Source organism: Ranitomeya imitator, chromosome 7 (genome assembly GCF_032444005.1).
Source record: "Ranitomeya imitator isolate aRanImi1 chromosome 7, aRanImi1.pri, whole genome shotgun sequence".
Taxonomy (NCBI): Eukaryota; Metazoa; Chordata; class Amphibia; order Anura; family Dendrobatidae; genus Ranitomeya; species Ranitomeya imitator.
Window position 1 is genome coordinate 98,939,367 of NC_091288.1, and position 25,134 is coordinate 98,964,500.

At 46.9% G+C, this 25,134-nt stretch overlaps 1 protein-coding gene and 1 long non-coding RNA gene across 2 annotated transcripts in view; one reads left to right on the forward strand and one right to left on the reverse strand.

Annotated features, from left to right (window-relative positions):
- The window catches only part of ZDBF2 (zinc finger DBF-type containing 2), a 111,493-nt gene that overhangs the window by 61,823 nt on the left and 24,536 nt on the right, over positions 1–25,134 (forward strand). Inside the window, exon 5 of the mRNA XM_069733680.1 lies at positions 11,770–11,875. Within this exon, the coding sequence (XP_069589781.1) occupies positions 11,770–11,875 (106 nt within the window). The remainder of the gene's footprint in view (positions 1–11,769; positions 11,876–25,134) is intronic.
- Positions 5,736–7,387, reverse strand: LOC138644823 (uncharacterized). Its single transcript, XR_011314663.1, has 5 exons — positions 7,322–7,387; positions 7,171–7,242; positions 6,784–6,975; positions 6,467–6,623; positions 5,736–6,081 (listed from the first exon to the last, which is right to left on the reverse strand). It is a non-coding gene; the product is annotated as an uncharacterized lncRNA (long non-coding RNA).

A 25,134-nucleotide genomic window follows, 5' to 3' on the forward strand; every position in this document is an offset into this window, starting at 1 on the left:
GTTTGAGCTTCTATATGGCCGACATCCACGAGGACTCCTGGATATAGCCAAGGAAACCTGGGAGGCCGAAGTCACACCCCACAGAAGCGTCATTGAGCATGTGGCCCTGATGCAGCAGAGGATTGCAAAGGTGATGCCTATCGTGAAAGAACACCTTCTCCAAGCACAAGAAGCTCAAGCCAGGGTCTACAACCGGTCTGCGAGAGTGAGGCAGTTCAATCCGGGAGACCGAGTTCTTGTGTTAGTTCCAACGGTGGAAAGCAAGTTCTTGGCCAAATGGCAAGGGCCATATGAGGTTGTCGAGAAACTTGGTGAGGTAAATTATAAAATTCACCAACCAGGAAGACGGAAACCATTCCAAGTGTACCATGTCAACCTCATCAAGCCATGGCATGATAGAGAGCCGACAGCAACTCCGTCATTGTTAAGCAACCCAGAAGGTGAGGTTGGAGCGGTTACTATAGCAGAGACGCTATCAAAGACCCAGAAACAGCAGTGCCGGGAGTTACTCCAGAAAAACAGGGACCTGTTTTCAGAATTGCCAGGATACACGAAGGTCATAGAGCACGAGGTCCTAACAGAGCCACATGTGCGGGTAAATGTGAAACCTTATCGTATTCCTGAGGCTCGTCGAGAAGTTATCTCCAAGGAAGTGGAGCGTATGTTGAGGCTTGGGGTCATTGAGGAATCCAAGAGCGGTTGATCGAGCCCAATTGTCCTGGTCCCAAAACCTGATGGAGAGTGGAGGTTTTGCAACGACTATCGGAAGTTGAATGAAGTCTCCAAGTTCGACGCTTATCCCATGCCCCGTATTGATGAGCTCATCGAAAGGCTTGGGCACGCCAGATATATATCCACCTTGGATTTGACAAAGGGGTATTGGCAGATCCCCATGGCACAGGAAGCCAAGGAGAAGACGGCCTTTTCGACACCTGATGGATGCTTCCAATATGCCCGGATGCCGTTTGGCCTACAGGGAGCTCCGGCGACCTTCCAGAGGGCTATGGATAGAGTCCTTGCACCCCATAAGGCCTACGCTGCTGCGTACCTAGATGATATCGTCATCTTTAGCCCGGACTGGGAGAGTCATCTGGAGAAAGTCCAAGCGGTGTTGGATGCTATAAGAGAGGCCGGTTTTACTATAAACCCGAAGAAGTGCGCCTTGGGTAAAGAAGAAGCTAAGTACCTTGGATACATAGTGGGTCATGGAGAAATAAAACCCCAAATCAATAAAGTGGAGGCAATCCAAACATGGCCAAAACCAGTTTCCAAGAAACAAGTTAAAGCCTTCCTGGGAATCGTGGGATATTACAGGAGGTTCATCCCAAACTTCGCCACGATGGCTGCGCCTCTGACTGACCTGCTAAAAGGGACAAAATCAGTAATGGTTAAGTGGTCCGAAGAAACAGAGTCAGCCTTCCAAGAAATGAAAAACGCTTTGTGTAAGCAACCCGTTCTGATGGCCCCAAACTTCAAGAAAGAGTTTATTCTTCAGACAGATGCCTCAGATGTTGGGGTGGGAGCAGTCCTTTCCCAAGAACTACATGGGGAGGAGCATCCTGTTCTCTATCTGAGTAGGAAGCTGTCCTCATCTGAAAAGAACTACTCAGTCGTTGAGAAGGAGTGCTTGGCCATAAAATGGGCAGTGGACACATTGCGGTACTATCTGCTGGGACGTAAATTTAGACTGGTATCTGACCATGCCCCGCTTAGGTGGATGAGAGAAACGAAAGGAAGAAATGCTAGAGTCACCCGTTGGTTCTTAGCCCTGCAGGACTTCAGTTTCCATGTGGAACATAGGGCCGGAAAGCTGCACGGTAATGCGGATGCCCTATCGAGAATCCCTTGTTTAGTGGGGGAAAGTGCCAAGCCCCACGGCTTTAGGCAGAGGGGGGAGGTATGTAGCATGGCTAAAGGGTTTGTAGTCGATGGGAGGTATGTGCCACATAAGTGCCTGGTTGCTGTAATGTAGCCCGGAGTATTCCTTTCTTGCACATAATCTTGTATATGTGTTTCAGGACCTGTGGTAATGTCAGACCACATGGCTAATCATGTGATGGGTTACTGGGTGGGGTTAGCTCTTTATAAGACTGGCTAATCCTTTACACAGCAGATATGTGTGGAGGTGAAACCCTCCTGAGTGTGTTACGGCTTCAGGACTGAGCCGGATGAACTGGACACTTGCTTTTCTTTGCCTGAACCAAAGGCCCATTTTGCTTTCTGTTATTTGCCACATGGTTTATGAAGCAATAAACCCAGTGAACTTTAAAGGAACACGTCTCCTGAGTGTCAGCCGTCGCAGCTGAGTGAGTGAAATCCTTACAGGGGCCATAACACTTGTGCAGCACTATATGGGGCAAGTGACTGTACGGAGCATCTTATGAGGCCATAACGCTTGTGCAGCACTATATAGGGCAAATATCTCTATGGAGCATCTTATGGGGCCCATCAAACTTTTATGGAGCATTATATGGGGCTCCTGATTCAGTATGGATATTCAAAAACACTTAACCTACTGATGTCTCAATTAATTTTACTTTTATTGGAATCTATTTTTACTTTTGAAATTTACCGGTAGCTGCTGCATTTTCCACCCTAGGCTTATACTCGAGTCATTAAGTTTTCCCAGTTTTTTGTGGCAAAATTAGGGGGGTCGGCTTATACTCGAGTATATACGGTATGTGCACACCTGCTACAAAATGAAGAAAAAAGTCAAAGTTTTATTGTATGAACACATGGACACAAATATCAATATAAAAGCAATTAAAAACACAACAACAAAACACCCTTCCCCATATAGGTGTAACAAAATGATGCTCCTCTATATGCTGCTATAAATCTGGGCACGGCAAGCTACAATAAGCGAGAAAATTACTCCATTTGTGCTGAAATACAAAAAACACAACCACCTATATGAGGTGTATGGAGCAGAGCTGAATGTGTATGAGGTGTACGGAGCGGAGCCGTGTGTGTATAAGGTGTGTGGAGCAGAGCCGGGTGTATATGAGGTGTGCGGAGCGGAGTCGGGTGTGTATGAGGTGTGCGGAGCCGGGTGTATATGAGGTGTACGGAGCGGAGTCGGGTGTGTATGAGGTGTATGGAGCAGAGCCGTGTGTGTATGAGGTGTATGGAGTGGAGCTGAATGTGTACGAGGTGTATGGAGCGGAGCCGTGTGTGTATGAGGTGTTTGGAGCGGAGCTGAATGTGTACGAGGTGTACGGAGCGGAGCCGTGTGTGTATGAGGTGTATGGAGCAGAGCTGAATGTGTACGAGGTGTACGGAGCAGAGCCGTGTGTATGAGATGTATGGAGCGGAGCCTTGTGTGTATGAGGTGAGGTGTATGGAGCGGAGCCGGGTGTGTATGAGGTGTGCGGAGCGGATCCGGGTGTGTATGAGGTGTACGGAGTGGAGCCCTGTGTGTATGAGGTGTATGGAGAGGAGCCAGGTGTCTGAGGTGTATGGAGCAGAGCCGGGTGTGTGCGAGGTGTATTGAGCGGAGCCATGTGTGTATGAGGTGTAAGGAGCAGAGCCGGATGTGTATGAGGTGTACGGAGCAGAGCCGGGTGTATATGAGGTGTATGGAGCAGAGCCGTGTGTGTATGAGGTGTACAGAGCGGAGCCGGGTGTGTATGAGGTGTGTGGAGCGGAGCCAGGTGTGTATGAGGTGTATGGAGCGGAGCCGGGTGTGTGCGAGGTGTATGGAGCGGAGCCGTGTGTGCGAGGTGTACGGAGCGCAGCCGCGTGTGTAGGAGTAACTATGTGTGGCCATTTTACAGTATGGAGCATCGTGTGGGCCCATTATACAGTATGGAGCATTATGTGCGGCCATTATACAGTATGGAGCAGCATGTGTGGCCATTATACTGTATTGAGCATAATGTGTGGCCATTATACAGTATGGAGCATTGTGTGCCCATTATACAGTATGAAGCACTGTGTGGCCATTATGCAGTACGGAGCATCATGTGTCGCCATTATACAGTCTGGAGCACTGTGTGGCTATTATACAGTATGGAGCATCATGTGTGACCATTATACAGTATGGAGCATCATGTGTGGCCATTATACAGTATGGAGCCCTGTGTGGCCATTATGCAGTATGGAGCATCATGTGCGGCCATTATACAGTATGGAGCACTGTGTGGCCATTATACAGTATGGAGCATCATGTGCGGCCATTACACAATATGGAGCACTGTGTGGCCATTATACAGTATGGAGCATCATGTGTGACCATTATACAGTATGGAGCATCATGTGTGACCATTATACAGTATGGAGCATCATGTGTGGCCGTTATACAGTATGGAGCACTGTGTGGCCGTTATACAGTATGGAGCATCATGTGTGAGCATTGTGTGCCCATTATACAGTAACATAGTAACATAGTTAGTAAGGCCGAAAAAAGACATTTGTCCATCCAGTTCAGCCTATATTCCATCATAATAAATCCCCAGATCTGCGTCCTTCTACAGAACCTAATTGTATGATACAATATTGTTCTGCTCCAGGAAGACATCCAGGCCTCTCTTGAACCCCTCGACTGAGTTCGCCATCACCACCTCCTCAGGCAAGCAATTCCAGATTCTCACTGCCCTAACAGTAAAGAATCCTCTTCTATGTTGGTGGAACTGTGGAGCACTGTGTGGCCATTATACAGTATGGAGCATCATGTGTGGCTATTATACAGTATCGAGCATCATGTGTGGCCATTATACAGTATGGAGCATCATGTGTGACAATTATACAGTATGGAGCATCATGTGTGACAATTATACAGTATGGAGCATCATGTGTGGCCATTATACAGTATGGAGCACTGTGTGGCCATTATGCAGTATGGAGCATCATGTGGGGCTCATTATACTGTATGGAGCAATATATGGGGCATGTTATTCTGTATGGGGCGCTGTGCGGTGCCCACAATACTGTATGGAGCAATATATGGGGCTCATTATTCAGTAAGGAGCGCTGTGGTGCCCAGAATACTGTATGGAGGACTATACTGTCTGATTTATGACCTGTTGTAGAATGTACAATAGTTATCACTCATGTAATGTATGGGGGGACTGTATATGAGATGGGAGCCCTATAGGGGGGCTGTACTGTATATGTGTTTGGGGGGACGCCGTTTTGAAGTTTGCCTCAGGCAGCAGTGTGTTTAGGTTCACCCCTGGTTGTGCAGGTTGGGAATAGATGGTGATGGGGCTGGAATGTGAGAAGTGAAATGTGTCTTTGTTGTATTCTCTGCAGACGAGTTGTAGCTGGAAGAAGTTGTCATGTAACTGTGCTGTGATCTCATATGTTCTGTAGGGCTGGTATCTACCATATGGCGGTAATATCCATGTTGGTCTTTATATAGAGATTATCTTCAGTAATAGCGCGGTCATCTGCTGAGGTTCTCCTCCACTATTAGGGCGCCTCACCGAGTTGTAATCAAGGTTACCTGGTTAAGGGCCTACTCAGAAGTTTCGCCCCCCCCTGAACCAAAACCCTAGCTATGCCTCTGGGGAGAGAGGTACCGCCTTTTTCACCTGTAGGTTTCCTGTCCCTGAGGGCGGATCCCTCTCTGTGGTGCCGTCATGGGATCAGAGAAATACCGTTATCTGTAAGTAACTACGAGTTTTTTCTTCTTTTTTTTTTTGTTGGTCTTCTTTAAAAAAAATACTTGAAAAGTTGCTTCAAAAATTCTTGAATGGCTCTTCCTATCTCAAAAGTGAAACCACTTTGCGGTTGATATGGTGTTATAAGTGTTTTTTCTACTTCAGGTAAGAATACGTGTATTCATATGGCTAATGGCAGTATCCAGTCGGTCACCCAAAGCCTTGAGTCCATCGTGAAAAACCGAGCTCAAGTTCAAAAACTCGGGCATGAGTGACCTGTCCGATGCCCTCTGCCGCTGCCGGGAGGAGCCCCCCAAAAAAGGGGCAGAGGACTGGGAAAGGGGAACACCTGATGGACCATCTTCCTGGTCTCCAGTTAGTGTGGCAGGCCCACTTGCTGCAGGATGGCTGGGACGGGTTCGTTGCTGTCTAATGAAGGACCGCACCAGAACCTGGGTCAACAGTGCTGCTCCATGTGCTGTGAAAAAAGGAAAAGAAAATGAATACCAAAAACTAAAAAAACGCCAACTCCTGTTAATAAATAAATAATTTTATTTTTATATAGCGCTAACATATTCCGCAGAGCTTTACAGTTTTTGCACACATTATCATCACTGTCCCCGATGGGGCTCACAATCTAAATTCCCTATGAGTATGTCTTTGGAGTGTGGGAGGAAACCGGAGAACACGGATGAAACCCACGCAAACAAGGGGAGAATACAAAGTCCTTGCAGATGTTGTCCAAGGTGGGATTAGAACCCAGGGCTCCAGCGCTGCAAGGCTGCAGTTCTATCCACTGAGCCACCAGAAACATACAGATTATGGCAATACAACACAACCTAATACACAGGAAAAATACTTACGTTCTCTGGGAAAGTACCGGTCTTAAAAATGCCAGAATGCGTTGGTATTTATACTTTCGGATCCTTGCTCTAGAACCACTGGGAACACGGCTCTCTTGACGCAGGTCCTTGTTGAAGCGGTCCTTCATCGAACGCCAACGTGTTTTGACTTTGAGCACTGGTGAAAAAACAAAAAATAATAGTTAGACAATGTACTTTTGGCCGTGCTCACACAACTATGTGTGATGAGAGAAACTCCTGAGAGTTTGTGTCATCACACACAGTTGTGTGAGCACGGCCAAGGTCTCTGCTGCTTCACACTGCATTGCAATACTTACAAAATGCATTTCAGGCCGAGTCGGGGCGTTGTCCCAGCCATCCCACATCGCTTTGGCCACCTCATTCCATAGCCGCCGAATCATCACATTGTCCGAGTGCTGGGGAACCCAGGTGTCCTACAACGGGACTCGCTCATGGACCAGGGAGATGAGGATATCGTTGTCAATGAGGTCCTCATCCCTTTCTGGAACCTAAAAAATAAATGAAGACATTAATGTTGATACATTAACATAAGGAAAAGAAAGAAAACAGAGGCTGAGAAATGGTATGAATAATGAAAGTCAAGATAAAAAAGGAGTCCAGAAGAAAAATGTAAAGAAAGAGGAAAGGAAGATTCAAGAATACTAAAGTGAGGATACAGTAAACAGTCAGCCAGGTATACTTACACACTGCCCCCTTGCCACCCGACCGTGACCCCGCTACTCCTGCTCACCCTCTGCCGCAGTGGAAGAAGTGCTCTAAAAAAAGGAAAAAAAAATTGTCACATGTGTAGATGTGACAGTGAATACTTATCAATCTGAGGAGTTGAGTACTCACTTTATTGACATGTTCGGCTTGAGAAGGCCCATGACGTTGCTCTTCATCAGAAGAAGATGACATTCTGATTCATGCAGAAAGAAAGAAATGGCAGAAATTAGGACATGTAGAGACAGAAAATAGAAAATAAAGGCATTGGCTAGGATATACTCCCATTGTTCAGAGTCTTGTTTCCTCTAAAGTGCTTTTGTCTGTCTGCTCTGCTTCTCTGTCTGCTGAGTAGTGACCTGTAAATGTCCACTCCCTCCCTTTATCACCTTGTATGTGAGGGGTGGCTAATAAGTGTCTAGACATGTTTTTCTCTGGTGCAACACATGCGTTCACAGAGACTTGCGGTGGACGCTGTGTCTCGAGGTGGTTTCTCTTCCCCTCCCCATCCAGCATCTTAAGTTGCGGGTGCTTTACCCAGCAGGTGGACATTTTCCACCGTATCCTATGTGCTTTCCAGCTTACTTCTAGATACTCCTTTTATACTAGGGCGTTCTACATATTGACTGATGAAAGTCCCAAGGGAATGAAACGTTTCTTGTGCTACTAATAAATCGTTTCTAAGGTTACAATTGCTTCTACGGTTACTGAAGTTGAGTGCTAGACTTTTATATTACATATATTGACGGTTTGGGAACCTAAGTCTTAGCACCAGTTTGTGAGCTGTGCACACGGTGTTTTTTCTTCACACATGCGTTCACAAGCGCAAGCAAACGCATGTGCTTGCGGCCGCATGCGTTCACATAGACAGCAATGTGTTTTTTTGCCGCATTCCTTCCGCTAACCACCGCTTACATTTCTAGGCGGCAAATTGACGCCTCTAAAATTACTACATGTAGCGTTTACCGCGCCAAACCGCAGACGACGAAACGACGCATGCGTCGTCAAACGTGGCAAAACGCAATCGAACGTAGACACCTGCATCCCTAATGTTAAAGATAGGAATACACAACACATACGGATAATTGCGGAAGAAACGCTGCGGACACAATCGCAAATGTGAAACCGGCCTTAAAGGGGTATGAATACTTTCTGTAGTATATGCATTGATATGTGTGTGATCTTTGTATATTCATTGGTACGTGTGTGCTCTGTGTATTGGTGTGTGTGTGCTATTTATAATACAGTGCTTAACATAAATATTTTAATCAATATCTTACTGAACACAACAACATCTTCTAAAATATTTGACAAGACTGGGTTTCGTATAACATTTTTTTTGAACCATAACATAAAAGTTAAGTTTATAATATAACTTTTATCACAACATCCTCAGTCTTACTCAAATTAGTTGATTAGTTCAATTGGGTTCAGATCAGGAGACATTTGGCTAGTGAAACACTTTCACTTTCTTCTTAAAAAATGCAACAGATGTCTGTTTTAGATCATTGTGATATTGGAAAAGTGCATGTCTTCCAAGGGCACTGGGTGATGGCAGTATCATCTCTTTCACTATAAATCAGTAGATCTGTGATTTCATGATATCATCAATGAAATGTAGCTCCCTAACAGTAGCAGCACTCATGAAGCCCCACATGAGGTCAATGCGACCACCATCTTTCACTGTAGGAACCATGAATTTTTCAAAATTCCTGGTTCGTGTAGTAAAATGTGGTGTCATAATACTTAAGTAGAGCTGCATAAGTGCTACTGGTGTCAGGTGTCATGAATTCACAGATGTACTGCTTTAAGTGCCCTTGGTAGACATGCACTTTTGCAACGTGACAATGATCCAAAACACACTTGATGCATTTATGGAGAAGAACAGGGTGAAAGTGATTGTGGCCAAAAATGTCTCTAGATCTGATCCCATCTGAAACACTTATGTCTGAATAGACAAGTTGAGCGTCACTCTACATCGAAATATATATATTTTTTTCAAAGGGGTGTAATAATTTCTGCTGAGCACTGTTCGCGTATGTGTGTGTACTATGTGAATATACATATGTGTGTGCATGTGATGTTTGTTATACTGATGCAGACATAAGCTCCTATATGTAAGCAAGTCTTCAGTCTCCCATCAAATGAGCAGAATCATGCTGCTGATAACATGGTGTGTGCAAGATATCGTCCGCCTGTTTACTTGTTTTTTGTAGTTTTATAAATCTTCCTTATTGTATTATCAGTATTTTGGCTGCTATATACAAACTATAAAAACTAATATATGAAGAAAATAATAATGTTCTAAAATAAAATGAGCTTGAATAGATCTTGAACAGCGGTGTTTAATTTTGATATGTCTTTAGGATGTACTATCCTCCTTTACATTGGATATTGGTTTTCTTACCAGTGGACTATCTTCACAAGTTTGTTTCCAAATGTTTTATTGGATCTTCTTTCCTCCTGATACATTTAAATGATCACTGCTCTCACATATTCACCAACTACATCATGGATCCTTATTGATGACGAATTATGCCGAGAAACAGAGAGGAGATTGTACAGACCTGTGAAGTGACGTTAATTGCTTTTGCCCTGGAAATTAACATTTCAAATTTTGGATGTATTGAAATTGAAGTATCCGGTGACGTAAAGAAGAAAGTTCTGAACATATTAAACCTGTCAGACCTTGAGTGATGTATACAGAGGGTGTGAATACTTTACTGTTGGTGTTAATTGCCACACAGAGGTTTGTAAACCGAATCAAGAAGTGTCCAATTTTACCGGGTTTAGCTCATTTTATGATTATTTTGTTACTGAAAGTCATTGGACTGAATGGATTGGATTGTTCACTCATTGCTAAGTATGGTAATTATATCTAATCATAATTATAAAATGTAAGATTATAGTATGCTCCTTACTATATAGTATAACTTAGACTCTTCCACATCATGTTAGCATACATTGGAGAACATGCATCATAAGGTCCCATTGTAAAGAGGAAAAAGCAAATATATAGCTACCAGTGTACTTTAGGACGAGTTGCTTTAGTTAATTAAACATACAGTACAATAAGTGTGCTGCCAATGCATCCCCAGTTATAGCCTGCAGGACAAACTTTGATGTATTGGGTTAGTGACGCTTTATCAGTATTTTCGGGCCTATGTAAAAGAACAACATCCCGGTGCATGCACTGAGTGACTGGCTACCTTCATAACGTACCTCCAGGTTCACAAGGAAGTGACACTAGTACAGGTTTCTGCAGTGTAATAGTTTTTCTCAATGACTGTGCTGGTGACCCGCAGTACAGCCCGACAGAACTATTCAGCATCCTGCCTGTCACCATTAGCCATGGTCTTCAGCGCAGAGGTCGGCCTTGTAAAATCCTAAGACTTTCTTCCATTCTGAAGACGGTAGTCTGGCAGTAGGTAAAGGATGCTGTACAGCTTAGTGTAGCCCGCAGCACTGACTTTGGCTGTCTGAGCTCCGCAATAGTGAGGGATTTATATAAATTATTATGCAGCAGAGTTCTGCAATATAATCCTTTTCTTGTGAAAGTATTCGTGTGCTTTCAAAGGGGTTGTCAGCTACTTACAAGTGTTATAAATATAGGATCCTTGCGGTGCTAAAATTTAAAAAGAAAAAAAACACACCCACCTTCCTGACGCTCACTACTTTTCTGTGCTGACTGCTTCCTTAAGTGGAGGGCTTTAGGGAACAGTCTCTGCCAAAAGAAATAGCCAGGAGAGCAGAGAACAGAATGCAGAAGTGGCAGGGTGAATGGGTGCTTTGTTTTGTTTTTTTACGTTAGCACCACCTTTCACCCACTTTTAAGACAATTTTAAGTACAGGTGTGTCATAAGAACAATTGCAGTCTCTCTATGTGACTGCAGACTGCTGAGTTGTGATCAATGCGTTTCCCATGATACCACAGTTTTCTGTGACCGCACCCATGTGATTTGTGTACTTGAAGTTCCGCTTTCATATGATGAATGACACATTACCATGAAGAATTTACTTGAATCATGAAAATGTGCACATTGCACACTGTCATGATTTAGAAGCCAACAGTTACTCCGTGACTGCAGACGTCTCCTATGAGAAGGAATAACCCCATTAAAGGCCAAAAATGCCTTTTAATTTTTTTCCCAGCTAAAAATTAACTAAATAAATGCAGGGAGGAGGAAAGAGAATGCCTATTTATTTCTGAAGTTGCAGGTCCACAAGCACAATACATGCCTAATATAATTGTCTTATAGCACACATTCAACAACATGGAGTAACTTCTTTTCTCCAGATACACGGTTACATATGTCCAGATTTTTTAGTTTGAACCTTGTGACAAGCGCCATTAGACAAACAAACCGTTCCCCTAATAACATTGACAGATACTACAAATGTATTTATTTATTTTACTCATTGATATAGCGCCATTAATTCCACAGCGCTTTACAGACATTACTGGCACTGTACTCGATGGGGCTCACAATCTAAATTGAAGTAATAATGTAGTAAATAATGATGTGAAACCTAATGTATTTCTTTTGTTTTATGTTACTTATACATTTTTGCTTTTCAAGTGAAAATGTTCAAATCGCGGAGCAGCCAGGAAACGGTATACCTCCGGGGCATTACAGACAAGGATACTGCAGTTGTTGCCAAGTACATTACATTAACCTAGAAAAGGTAAGCTTACAGCAGAGGCGCTCTGTGAGGAATGAAGCTGTATTGCACGTATCGTAATAATGTGCAGCATGTAGGAGGACATGGATTCTACTATTGTTACATTATTTCTATTGCATGTTATGAGAAGTCAAAGTTGTAGCTAGTAATTGGATTTTGTGGAGTTTATGTATCTTCTAAGTAAGATTTTCCTTTTAATCTCATTGAGCCCTGTTAGTTTAACTCCTCTTTGTGGCTGTACATTATGACAGATCAGTAACTTAACAATATACTGCAAAACTAAAGATTGTATAGCCAAGTAAACTAAACGGACTAAAAAAAATCATACAAAAAATCGTTAACAAAAAAAAATTCAAATCCCTCTCCCATCGTATTCAATACATTAAAATAACAAAAATATATATATATTTGTTGCCGCAGTGTCATTATCCATTAACATGGTAACTTACGCAAGCCATAATATTTTGATGGAAAAAAAATCAGTCTCTTTTGAAGGAGAGGAAAAAAATGAAAAGTGGCCAAAAGATGTGTGAAGAGCTGATTTTGTGGGTTGTAATAATCACCTTGGCAGCTTAACAATGTAAATATTTTTATTCCTTATGTCCACAGTCTTACAGCAATTCTGGGTAGGTGGTCACAACGAAATGTCCCCAGACCACAAGATCCCATCCTGGGGCAGATAATTCCAATGCCTCTGTTCCAGGAGATACCCACTGTGCCAACTTTTAGTTGACCCACGGCTTCTGTTTCTCCCACCAGTATAGTTTGTAGTCACAGTCCATGCTCTTCCAGACAACGATATGACAACAGTAACACCTGTATCCCACTCCAGCCAACAGCAACAGTCCTTTAAATAGTTCCTCACATCCAGATGATGGATATCACACCTGTAGCACATGTACCCAGCACCATCCAACAACATCATATAGTATAGTCCCAACCAGGGTTCTTCAAACATCTTTATGAGTTCAGTGATTGGCAGAGGAGCAGACCTGTATTCCACCAGATGGAGCCATGGCTCCTTGGGCTGTTCCTGAAGAGACCCTCTGCATAGGGAGCCAGAAACTTTATACCCACAGCTCCCATTCAGGACAATTCTCTACATGAGACCTGGGCAAAGTGCGGCCTGCGGTCCCATGGACCGAGGCAGCCATGGGGCTGAAAACCTGAGGGCCGCATCGTGCCCGCCCGCTCACTCGCTGTCTCCCGTAGTCAGCATTGATGGAGGAGGGGCCTCCGGCCACTTCTTCCACTAATCAGCATGGGAAACAGCTGACGCAATGATGTCATGTCATTGTGTCAGCTGTGTACTGTCAGAGAGTCAGCGCATCGGAGACAGAAGCAGGGTGCCTGGGAACAGTATGTGGTGTTTTTTTTTTTTTTCTTCATGTGTATGAACATGGGGATTCTATGGGGTGAACATGGGGATTCTATGGGGGTGAACATGGGGAATCTATGGGGGTGAACATGGGGATTCTATGGGGGTGAACATGGGGATTCTATGGGGTGAACATGAGGATTCTATGGGGGTGAAATTGGGATTGTATGGGGTGAACATGGGGATTCTATGGGGTGAACATGAGGATTCTATGGGGGTGAAATTGAGATTGTATGGGGTGAACATGGGGATTCTATGGGGTGAACATGAGGATTCTATGGGGGTGAAATTGGGATTGTATGGGGTGAACATGGGGATTCTATGTGGGTGAACATGGGGATTCTATGGGGGTGAACATGGGGATTCTATGGGGGTGAACATGGGGATTCTATGGGGTGAACATGGGGATTCTATGGGGGTGAACATGGGGATTCTATGGGGGTGAACCTGGGGATTCTATGGGGTGAACATGAGGATTCTATGGGGGTGAAATTGGGATTGTATGGGGTGAACATGGGGATTCTATATGGGTGAACATGGGGATTCTATGGGGTGAACATGAGGATTCTATGGGGGTGAAATTGGGATTGTATGGGGTGAACATGGGGATTCTATGGGGTGAACATGAGGATTCTATGGGGGTGAAATTGGGATTGTATGGGGTGAACATGGGGATTCTATAGGGGTGAACATGGGGATTCTATGGGCGTGACATGCAGCACATGGGGAGGCTATGGGGGTGTCATATTGCACACGGGGAGGCTATGGGGGTGACATGCTGCATATGGTGAGGATATGGGAAGGCTGTATACTGTCGTGCAATATATGGGGAGGCTGTGTAGGGCTCAATCAGTATATGAGGAGGCTGTGTGGGGCTCATGCCGTATATAGGGAGGCTGTGTGGGGCTCATGCCATTTATAATGAGGCTGTGTGGGGCTCATGCCGTATATAGGGAGGCTGTGTGGGGCTCATGCCGTATATAGGGATTCTGTGTGGGGCTCATGCCGTATATAGGGAGGCTGTGGGGCTTATGCCATATATAGGGAGGCTGTGTGGGGCTCATGCCGTATATAGGGAGGCTGTGTGGGGCTCATGCCGTATATAGGGATTCTGTGTGGGGCTCATGCCGTATATAGGGAGGCTGTGTGGGGCTCATGCCATTTATAGTGAGGTTGTGTGGGGCTCATGCCGTATGTAGGGAGGCTGTGTGGGGCTCATGCTATATATAGGGAGGCTGTGTGGGGCTCATGCCATTTATAGTGAGGCTGTGTGGGGCTCATGCCGTATATAGGGAGGCTGTGTGGGGCTCATGCCGTATATAGGGATTCTGTGTGGGGCTCATGCCGTATATAGGGAGGCTGTGTGGGGCTCATGCCATTTATAGTGAGGCTGTGTGGGGCTCATGCCGTATATACGGAGGCTGTGTGGGGCTCATGCCGTATATAGGGATTCTGTGTGGGGCTCATGCCGTATATAGGGAGGCTGTGTGGGGCTCATGCCATTTATAGTGAGGCTGTGTGGGACTCATGCCATATATAGGGAGGCTGTGTGGGGCTCATGCAGTATTTGGGGAGGCTGTGTGGGGCTCATGCCGTATATAGGGAGGCTGTGTGGGGCTCATGCCATATATAGGGAGGCTGTGTGGGGCTCATGCCGTATATAGGGATTCTGTGTGGGGCTCATGCTGTATATACGGAGGCTGTGTGGGGCTCATGCCGTATATAGGGAGGCTGTGTGGGGCTCATGCCATATATAGGGAGGTTGTGTGGGGCTCATGCCATTTATAATGAGTCTGTGTGGGGCTCATGCCGTATATAGGGAGGTTGTGTGGGGCTCATGCCGTATATAGGGAGGCTGTGTGGGGCTCATGACGTATATAGGGAGGCTGTGTGGGGCTCATGCCATTTATAATGAGGCTGTGTGGGGCTCATGCCGTATATAGTGAGGCTGTGTGGGGCTCATGCCGTATATAGGGAGGCTGTGTGGGGCTCATGCCATTTATAATGAGGCTGTGTGGGGCTCATTCCGTATATAGGGAGGCTGTGTGGGGCTCATTCCATTTATAGTGAGGCTGTGTGGGACTCATGCCATATATAGGGAGGCTGTGTGGGGCTCATGCAGTATATGGGGAGGCTGTGTGGGGCTCATGCCGTATATAGGGAGGCTGTGTGGGGCTCATGCCATATATAGGGAGGCTGTGTGGGGCTCATGCCGTATATAGGGATTCTGTGTGGGGCTCATTCTCTATATACGGAGGCTGTGTGGGACTCATGCCATATATAGGGAGGCTGTGTGGGGCTCATGCAGTATATGGGGAGGCTGTGGGGCTCATGCCATTTATAATGAGGCTGTGTGGGGCTCATGCCGTATATAGGGAGGCTGTGTGGGGCTCATGCCGTATATAGGGATTCTGTGTGGGGCTCATGCCGTATATAGGGAGGCTGTGGGGCTCATGCCATATATAGGGAGGCTGTGTGGGGCTCATGCCGTATATAGGGAGGCTGTGTGGGGCTCATGCCGTATATAGGGAGGCTGTGTGGGGCTCATGCCGTATATAGGGATTCTGTGTGGGGCTCATGCCGTATATAGGGAGGCTGTGTGGGGCTCATGCCATTTATAATGAAGCTGTGTGGGGCTCATGCCGTATATAGGGAGGCTGTGTGGGGCTTATGCCGTATATAAGGATTCTGTGTGGGGCTCAAGCCGTATGTAGGGAGGCTGTTATGAAAGGCAATTCAGTACCACAATGGACATAGCGGTCAGAGCACATACAGTGATCTGACAATAACCCAAAATCATAGAACGAGCTCTGAGACGTGGGAACTCTGCAGACCGCAATCCCTAATCCTCTCCAAACAACACTAGAGGCAGCCGTGGATTGCGCCTAACTCTGCCTATGCAACTCGGCACAGCCTGAGAAACTAGCTAGCCTGAAGATACAAAATAAGCCTACCTTGCCTCAGAGAAATACCCCAAAGGAAAAGGCAGCCCCCCACATATAATGACTGTGAGTTAAGATGAAAAGACAAACGTAGAGATGAAATAGATTCAGCAAAGTGAGGCCCGACTTTCTTAACAGAGCGAGGACAGAAAAGGTAACTTTGCGGTCTACACAAAACCCTAAAGAAAACCACGCAAAGGGGGCAAAAAGACCCTCCGTACCGAACTAACGGCACGGAGGTACACCCTTTGCGTCCCAGAGCTTCCAGCAAAAAATTAGACAAGCTGGACAGAAAAAATAGCAAACAAATAGCAAAGAAGAACTTAGCTATGCAGAGCAGCAGGCCACAGGAATGATCCAGGGAAAAGCAAGTCCAACACTGGAACATTGACAGGAAGCCAGGATCAAAGCATTAGGTGGAGTTAAGTAGAGAAACACCTAACGACCTCACCAGATCACCTGAGGGAGGAAACTCAGAAGCCGCAGTACCACTTCCCTCCACCAACAGAAGGTCACAGAGAGAATCAGCCGAAGTACCACTTGTGACCACAGGAGGGAGCTTTGCCACAGAATTCACAACAGTACCCCCCCTTGAGGAGGGGTCACCGAACCCTCACCAGAGCCCCCAGGCCGACCAGGATGAGCCACATGAAAGGCACGAACAAGATCGGTAGCATGGACATCAGAGGCAAAAACCCAGGAATTATCTTCCTGAGCATAACCCTTCCATTTAACCAGATACTGGAGTTTCCGTCTAGAAACACGAGAATCCAAAATCTTCTCCACAATATACTCCAATTCCCCCTCCACCAAAATCGGGGCAGGAGGATCAACAGATGGAACCATAGGTGCCACGTATCTCCGCAACAATGACCTATGGAATACTTTATGTATGGAAAAAGAATCTGGAAGGGTCAGACGAAAAGACACAGGATTAAGAACCTCAGAAATCCTATACGGACCAATGAAACGAGGTTTAAACTTAGGAGAGGAAACCTTCATAGGAATATGACGAGAAGATAACCAAACCAGATCCCCAACACGAAGTCGGGGACCCACACGGCGTCTGCGATTAGCGAAACGTTGAGCCTTCTCCTGGGACAAGGTCAAATTGTCCACTACATGAGTCCAAATCTGCTGCAACCTGTCCACCACAGTATCCACACCAGGACAGTCCGAAGACTCAACCTGCCCTGAAGAGAAACGAGGATGGAACCCAGAATTGCAGAAAAACGGCGAAACCAAGGTAGCCGAGCTGGCCCGATTTTTAAGGGCGAACTCAGCCAAAGGCAAAAAGGACACCCAGTCATCCTGATCAGCAGAAACAAAGCATCTCAGATATGTTTCCAAGGTCTGATTGGTTCGTTCGGTCTGGCCATTGGTCTGAGGATGGAAAGCCGAGGAAAAAGACAAGTCAATGCCCAAGGCTCGCCAAAACCTTGAAACAAACTGGGAACCTCTGTCAGAAACGATATTCTCTGGAATGCCATGTAAACGAACCACATGCTGGAAGAACAATGGCACCAAATCAGAGGAGGAAGGCAATTTAGACAAGGGTACCAAATGGACCATCTTAGAAAAGCGATCACAGACCACCCAAATGACTGACATCTTTTGAGAAATGGGATGATTAGAAATAAAATCCATAGAGATATGTGTCCAAGGCCTCTTCGGGACCGGCAAGGGCAAAAGCAACCCACTGGCATGAGAACAGCAGGGCTTAGTCCGAGCACAAATCCCACAGGACTGCACAAAAGTACGCACATCCCGCGACAGAGACGGCCACCAAAAGGATCTAGCCACTAACTCTCTGGTACCAAAGATTCCAGGATGACCAGCCAACACCGAACAATGAACCTCAGAGATAACTTTATTGGTCCACTTATCAGGGACAAACAGTCTCTCCGCTGGACAACGATCAGGTTTATTAGCCTGAAATTTTTGCAGCACCCGCCGCAAATCAGGGGAGATGGCAAACACAATTACTCCTTCCTTGAGGATACCCGCCGGCTCAGACAAACCCGGAGAGTCGGGCACAAAACTCCTAGACAGAGCATCCGCCTTCACATTTTTAGAGCCCGGAAGGTACGAAATCACAAAGTCAAAATGGGCAAAAAACAGCGACCAACGAGCCTGTCTAGGATTCAACCGCTTAGCAGACTCAAGATAAGTCAAGTTCTTATGATCAGTCAATACCACCACGCGATGCTTAGCTCCTTCAAGCCAATGACGCCACTCCTCGAATGCCCACTTCATGGCCAGCAACTCTCGGTTGCCCACATCATATTTTCGCTCAGCAGGCGAAAACTTCCTGGAAAAAAAAGCGCATGGTTTCATCACTGAGCAATCAGAACCTCTCTGCGACAAAACAGCCCCTGCTCCAATCTCAGAAGCATCAACCTCGACCTGGAACGGAAGAGAAACATCTGGTTGACACAACACAGGGGCAGAAGAAAAACGACGCTTCAACTCTTGAAAAGGTTCCACAGCAGCAGAAGACCAATTGACCAAATCAGCACCCTTCTTGGTCAAATCGGTCAATCGTTTGGCAATACTAGAAAAATTGCAGATGAAGCGACAATAAAAATTAGCAAAGCCCAGGAACTTTTGCAGACTTTTCAGAGATGTCGGCTGAGTCCAATCATGGATGGCTTGGACCTTAACAGGATCCATCTCGATAGTAGAAGGGGAAAAGATGAACCCCAAAAATGAAACCTTCTGCACACCAAAGAGACACTTTGATCCCTTCACAAACAAAGAATTAGCACGCAGGACCTGAAAAACTGTTCTGACCTGCTTCACATGAGACTCCCAATCATCCGAGAAGATCAAAATGTCATCCAAGTACACAATCAGGAATTTATCCAGGTACTCTCGGAAGATGTCATGCATAAAGGACTGAAACACCGATGGAGCATTGGCAAGTCCGAATGGCATCACTAGATACTCAAAATGACCCTCGGGCGTATTAAATGCAGTTTTCCATTCATCTCCTCGCCTGATTCGCACCAGATTATACGCACCACGAAGATCTATCTTGGTGAACCAACTAGCCCCCTTAATCCGAGCAAACAAATCAGATAACAATGGCAAGGGGTACTGAAATTTAACCGTGATCTTATTTAGAAGGCGGTAATCTATACAAGGTCTCAGTGAACCATCCTTCTTGACTACAAAAAAGAACCCTGCTCCTAATGGTGACGATGACGGGCGAATATGCCCCTTCTCCAGGGATTCCTTCACATAACTGCGCATAGCGGCGTGCTCAGGCACGGATAAATTAAACAGTCGACCTTTTGGGAATTTACTACCAGGAATCAAATTGATAGCACAATCACAATCCCTATGCGGAGGTAGGGCATCGGACTTGGGCTCATCAAATACATCCCGGTAATCAGACAAGAACTCTGGAACCTCAGAAGGGGTGGATGACGAAATTGACAGAAATGGAACATCACCATGTACCCCCTGACAACCCCAGCTGGATACCGACATGGATTTCCAATCTAATACTGGATTATGGGCTTGTAGCCATGGCAACCCCAACACGACCACATCATGCAGATTATGCAACACCAGAAAGCGAATAACCTCCTGATGTGCAGGAGCCATGCACATGGTCAGCTGGGTCCAGTATTGAGGCTTATTCTTGGCCAAAGGCGTGGCATCAATTCCTCTCAATGGAATAGGACACTGCAAGGGCTCTAAGAGAAACCCACAACGCTTAGCATAGTCCAAGTCCATCAAATTCAGGGCAGCGCCTGAATCCACAAATGCCATGACAGAATATGATGACAAAGAGCAGATCAAGGTAACAGACAGAAGAAATTTTGACTGTACCGTACCAATGGTGGCAGACCTAGCGAACCGCTTAGTGCGCTTAGGACAATCAGAGATAGCATGAGTGGAATCACCACAGTAGAAACACAGCCCATTCAGACGTCTGTGTTCTTGCCGTTCAACTCTGGTCAAAGTCCTATCGCACTGCATAGGCTCAGGTTTAAGCTCAGGTAATACCGCCAAATGGTGCACAGATTTACGCTCACGCAAGCGTCGACCGATCTGAATGGCCAAAGACATAGATTCATTCAAACCGGCAGGCATAGGAAATCCCACCATGACATCCTTAAGGGCTTCAGAGAGACCCTTTCTGAACATAGCTGCCAGCGCAGATTCATTCCATTGAGTGAGCACGGACCACTTCCTAAATTTCTGACAATATACCTCTATCTCATCCTGACCCTGACAAAGAGCCAGCAAATTTTTCTCTGCCTGATCCACTGAATTAGGTTCATCGTACAGCAATCCGAGCGCCAGGAAAAATGCATCGATATTACTCAATGCAGGATCTCCTGGCGCAAGAGAAAATGCCCAGTCCTGAGGGTCGCCGCGCAAAAAAGAAATAACAAGCAAAACCTGTTGAACTGGATCACCAGAGGAGCGAGGTTTCAAGGCCAGAAATAGTTTACAATTATTTTTGAAACTCAGAAACTTAGTTCTATCTCCAAAAAACAAATCAGGAATAGGAATTCTTGGTTCTAACATAGATTTCTGATCAATAGTGTCTTGAATCTTTTGTACTCTTGCCGAGAGCTGATCCACAGATGAAGACAGACTTCTAATGTCCATCGCTACACCTGTGTACTGAACCACCCAAATGTCTAGGGGAAAAAAAAGGCAAAACACAGTGCAAAGAAAAAAAAAAATGGTCTCCGAACTTCTTTTTTCCATCTATTGAGAATCATTAGTACTTTTGGCTTCCTGTACTGTTATGAAAGGCAATTCAGTACCACAATGGACATAGCAGTCAGAGCACATACAGTGATCTGACAATAACCCAAAATCATAGAACGAGCTCTGAGACGTGGGAACTCTGCAGACCGCAATCCCTAATCCTCTCCAAACAACACTAGAGGCAGCCGTGGATTGCGCCTAACTCTGCCTATGCAACTCGGCACAGCCTGAGAAACTAACTAGCCTGAAGATAGAAAATAAGCCTACCTTGCCTCAGAGAAATACCCCAAAGGAAAAGGCAGCCCCCCACATATAATGACTGTGAGTTAAGATGAAAAGACAAACGTAGAGATGAAATAGATTCAGCAAAGTGAGGCCCGACTTTCTTAACAGATCGAGGATAGAAAAGGTAACTTTGCGGTCTACACAAAACCCTAAAGAAAACCGCGCAAAGGGGGCAAAAAGACCCTCCGTACCGATCTAACGGCACGGAGGTACACCCTTTGCGTCCCAGAGCTTCCAGCAAAAAATTAGACAAGCTGGACAGAAAAAATAGCAAAGAAGAACTTAGCTATGCAGAGCAGCAGGCCACAGGAATGATCCAGGGAAAAGCAAGTCCAACACTGGAACATTGACAGGAAGCCAGGATCAAAGCATTAGGTGGAGTTAAGTAGAGAAGCACCTAACGACCTCACCAGATCACCTGAGGGAGGAAACTCAGAAGCCGCAGTACCACTTCCCTCCACCAACAGAAGCTCACAGAGAGAATCAGCCGAAGTACCACTTGTGACCACAGGAGGGAGCTTTGCCACAGAATTCACAACAGGAGGCTGTGTGGGGCTCATGCTATATATAGGGAGGCTGTGTGGAGCTCATGCCATTTATAGTGAGGCTGTGTGGGGCTCATGCCGTATATACGGAGGCTGTGTGGGGCTCATGCCGTATATAGGGATTCTGTGTGGGGCTCATGCCGTATATAGGGAGGCTGTGTGGGGCTCATGCCATTTATAGTGAGGCTGTGTGGGACTCATGCCATATATAGGGAGGCTGTGTGGGGCTCATGCAGTATATGGGGAGGCTGTGTGGGGCTCATGCCGTATATAGGGAGGCTGTGTGGGGCTCATGCCATATATAGGGAGGCTGTGTGGGGCTCATGCCGTATATAGGGATTCTGTGTGGGGCTCATGCTGTATATACGGAGGCTGTGTGGGACTCATGCCATATATAGGGAGGCTGTGTGGGGCTCATGCAGTATATGGGGAGGCTGTGGGGCTCATGCCGTATATAGGGAGGCTGTGTGGGACTCATGCCATATATAGGGAGGCTGTGTGGGGCTCATGCAGTATATGGGGAGGCTGTGTGGGGCTCATGCCATATATAGTGAGGCTGTGTGGGGCTCATGCCGTATATAGGGAGGCTGTGTGGGGCTCATGCCATTTATAATGAGGCTGTGTGGGGCTCATGCCGTATATAGGGAGGCTGTGTGGGGCTCATGCCGTATATAGGGATTCTGTGTGGGGCTCATGCCGTATATAGGGAGGCTGTGGGGCTCATGCCATATATAGGGAGGCTGTGTGGGGCTCATGCCGTATATAGGGAGGCTGTGTGGGGCTCATGCCGTATATAGGGATTCTGTGTGGGGCTCATGCCGTATATAGGGAGGCTGTGTGGGGCTCATGCCGTATATAGGGAGGCTGTGTGGGGCTCATGCCATTTATAGTGAGGCTGTGTGGGGCTCATGCCATATATAGGGAGGCTGTGTGGGGCTCATGCCGTATATAGGGATTCTGTGTGGGGCTCATGCCGTATGTAGGGAGGCTGTGTGGGGCTCATGCTATATATAGGGAGGCTGTGTGGGGCTCATGCCATTTATAGTGAGGCTGTGTGGGGCTCATGCCGTATATAGGGAGGCTGTGTGGGGCTCATGCCATTTATAGTGAGGCTGTGTGGGGCTCATGCCGTATAAAGGGAGGCTGTGTGGGGCTCATGCCATTTATAATGAGGCTGTGTGGGGCTCATGCCGTATATAGGGAGGCTGTGTGGGGCTCATGCCGTATATAGGGATTCTGTGTGGGGCTCATGCTGTATATAGGGAGGCTGTGGGGCTCATGCCATATATAGGGAGGCTGTATGGGGCTCATGCCGTATATAGGGAGGCTGTGTGGGGCTCATGCCGTATATAGGGATTCTGTGTGGGGCTCATGCCGTATATAGGGAGGCTGTGTGGGGCTCATGCCGTATATAGGGAGGCTGTGTGGGGCTCATGCCATTTATAGTGAGGCTGTGTGGGGCTCATGCCATATATAGGGAGGCTGTGCGGGGCTCATGCCGTATATAGGGATTCTGTGTGGGGCTCATGCCGTATGTAGGGAGGCTGTGTGGGGCTCATGCTATATATAGGGAGGCTGTGTGGGGCTCATGCCATTTATAGTGAGGCTGTGTGGGGCTCATGCCGTATATAGGGAGGCTGTGTGGGGCTCATGCCATTTATAGTGAGGCTGTGTGGGGCTCATGCCGTATATAGGGAGGCTGTGTAGGGCTCATGCCGTATATAGGGATTCTGTGTGGGGCTCATGCCGTATATAGGGAGGCTGTGGGGCTCATGCCATATATAGGGAGGCTGTGTGGGGCTCATGCCGTATATAGGGAGGCTGTGTGGGGCTCATGCCGTATATAGGGATTCTGTGTGGGGCTCATGCCGTATATAGGGAGGCTGTGTGGGGCTCATGCCGTATATAGGGAGGCTGTGTGGGGCTCATGCCATTTATAGTGAGGCTGTGTGGGGCTCATGCCATATATAGGGAGGCTGTGTGGGGCTCATGCCGTATATAGGGATTCTGTGTGGGGCTCATGCCGTATGTAGGGAGGCTGTGTGGGGCTCATGCTATATATAGGGAGGCTGTGTGGGGCTCATGCCATTTATAGTGAGGCTGTGTGGGGCTCATGCCGTATATAGGGAGGCTGTGTGGGGCTCATGCCATTTATAGTGAGGCTGTGTGGGGCTCATGCCGTATAAAGGGAGGCTGTGTGGGGCTCATGCCATTTATAATGAGGCTGTGTGGGGCTCATGCCGTATATAGGGAGGCTGTGTGGGGCTCATGCCGTATATAGGGAGGCTGTGTGGGGCTCATGCCGTATATAGGGAGGCTGTGGGGCTCATGCCATATATAGGGAGGCTGTATGGGGCTCATGCCGTATATAGGGAGGCTGTGTGGGGCTCATGCCGTATATAGGGATTCTGTGTGGGGCTCATGCCGTATATAGGGAGGCTGTGTGGGGCTCATGCCGTATATAGGGAGGCTGTGTGGGGCTCATGCCATTTATAGTGAGGCTGTGTGGGGCTCATGCCATATATAGGGAGGCTGTGCGGGGCTCATGCCGTATATAGGGATTCTGTGTGGGGCTCATGCCGTATGTAGGGAGGCTGTGTGGGGCTCATGCTATATATAGGGAGGCTGTGTGGGGCTCATGCCATTTATAGTGAGGCTGTGTGGGGCTCATGCCGTATATAGGGAGGCTGTGTGGGGCTCATGCCATTTATAGTGAGGCTGTGTGGGGCTCATGCCGTATATAGGGAGGCTGTGTGGGGCTCATGCCATTTATAGTGAGGCTGTGTGGGGCTCATGCCGTATATAGGGATTCTGTGTGGGGCTCATTCCGTATATAGGGAGGCTGTGTGGGGCTCATGCCATTCATAGTGAGGCTGTGTGGGGCTCATGCCGTATATAGGGAGGCTGTGTGGGGCTCATGCCATATATAGGGAGGCTGTGTGGGGCTCATGCCGTATATAGGGAGGCTGTGTGGGGCTCATGCCATATATAGGGAGGCTGTGTGGGGCTCATGCCGTATATAGGGAGGCTGTGTGGGGCTCATGCCGTATATAGGGAGGCTGTGTGGGGCTCATGCCATATATAGGGAGGCTGTGTGGGGCTCATGCAGTATATGGGGAGGCTGTGTGGAGCTCATGCCATATATAGTGAGGCTGTGTGGGGCTCATGCCGTATATAGGGAGGCTGTGTGGGGCTCATGCCATTTATAATGAGGCTGTGTGGGGCTCATGCCGTATATAGGGAGGCTGTGTGGGGCTCATGCCGTATATAGGGATTCTGTGTGGGGCTCATGCCGTATATAGGGAGGCTGTGGGGCTCATGCCATATATAGGGAGGCTGTGTGGGGCTCATGCCGTATATAGGGAGGCTGTGTGGGGC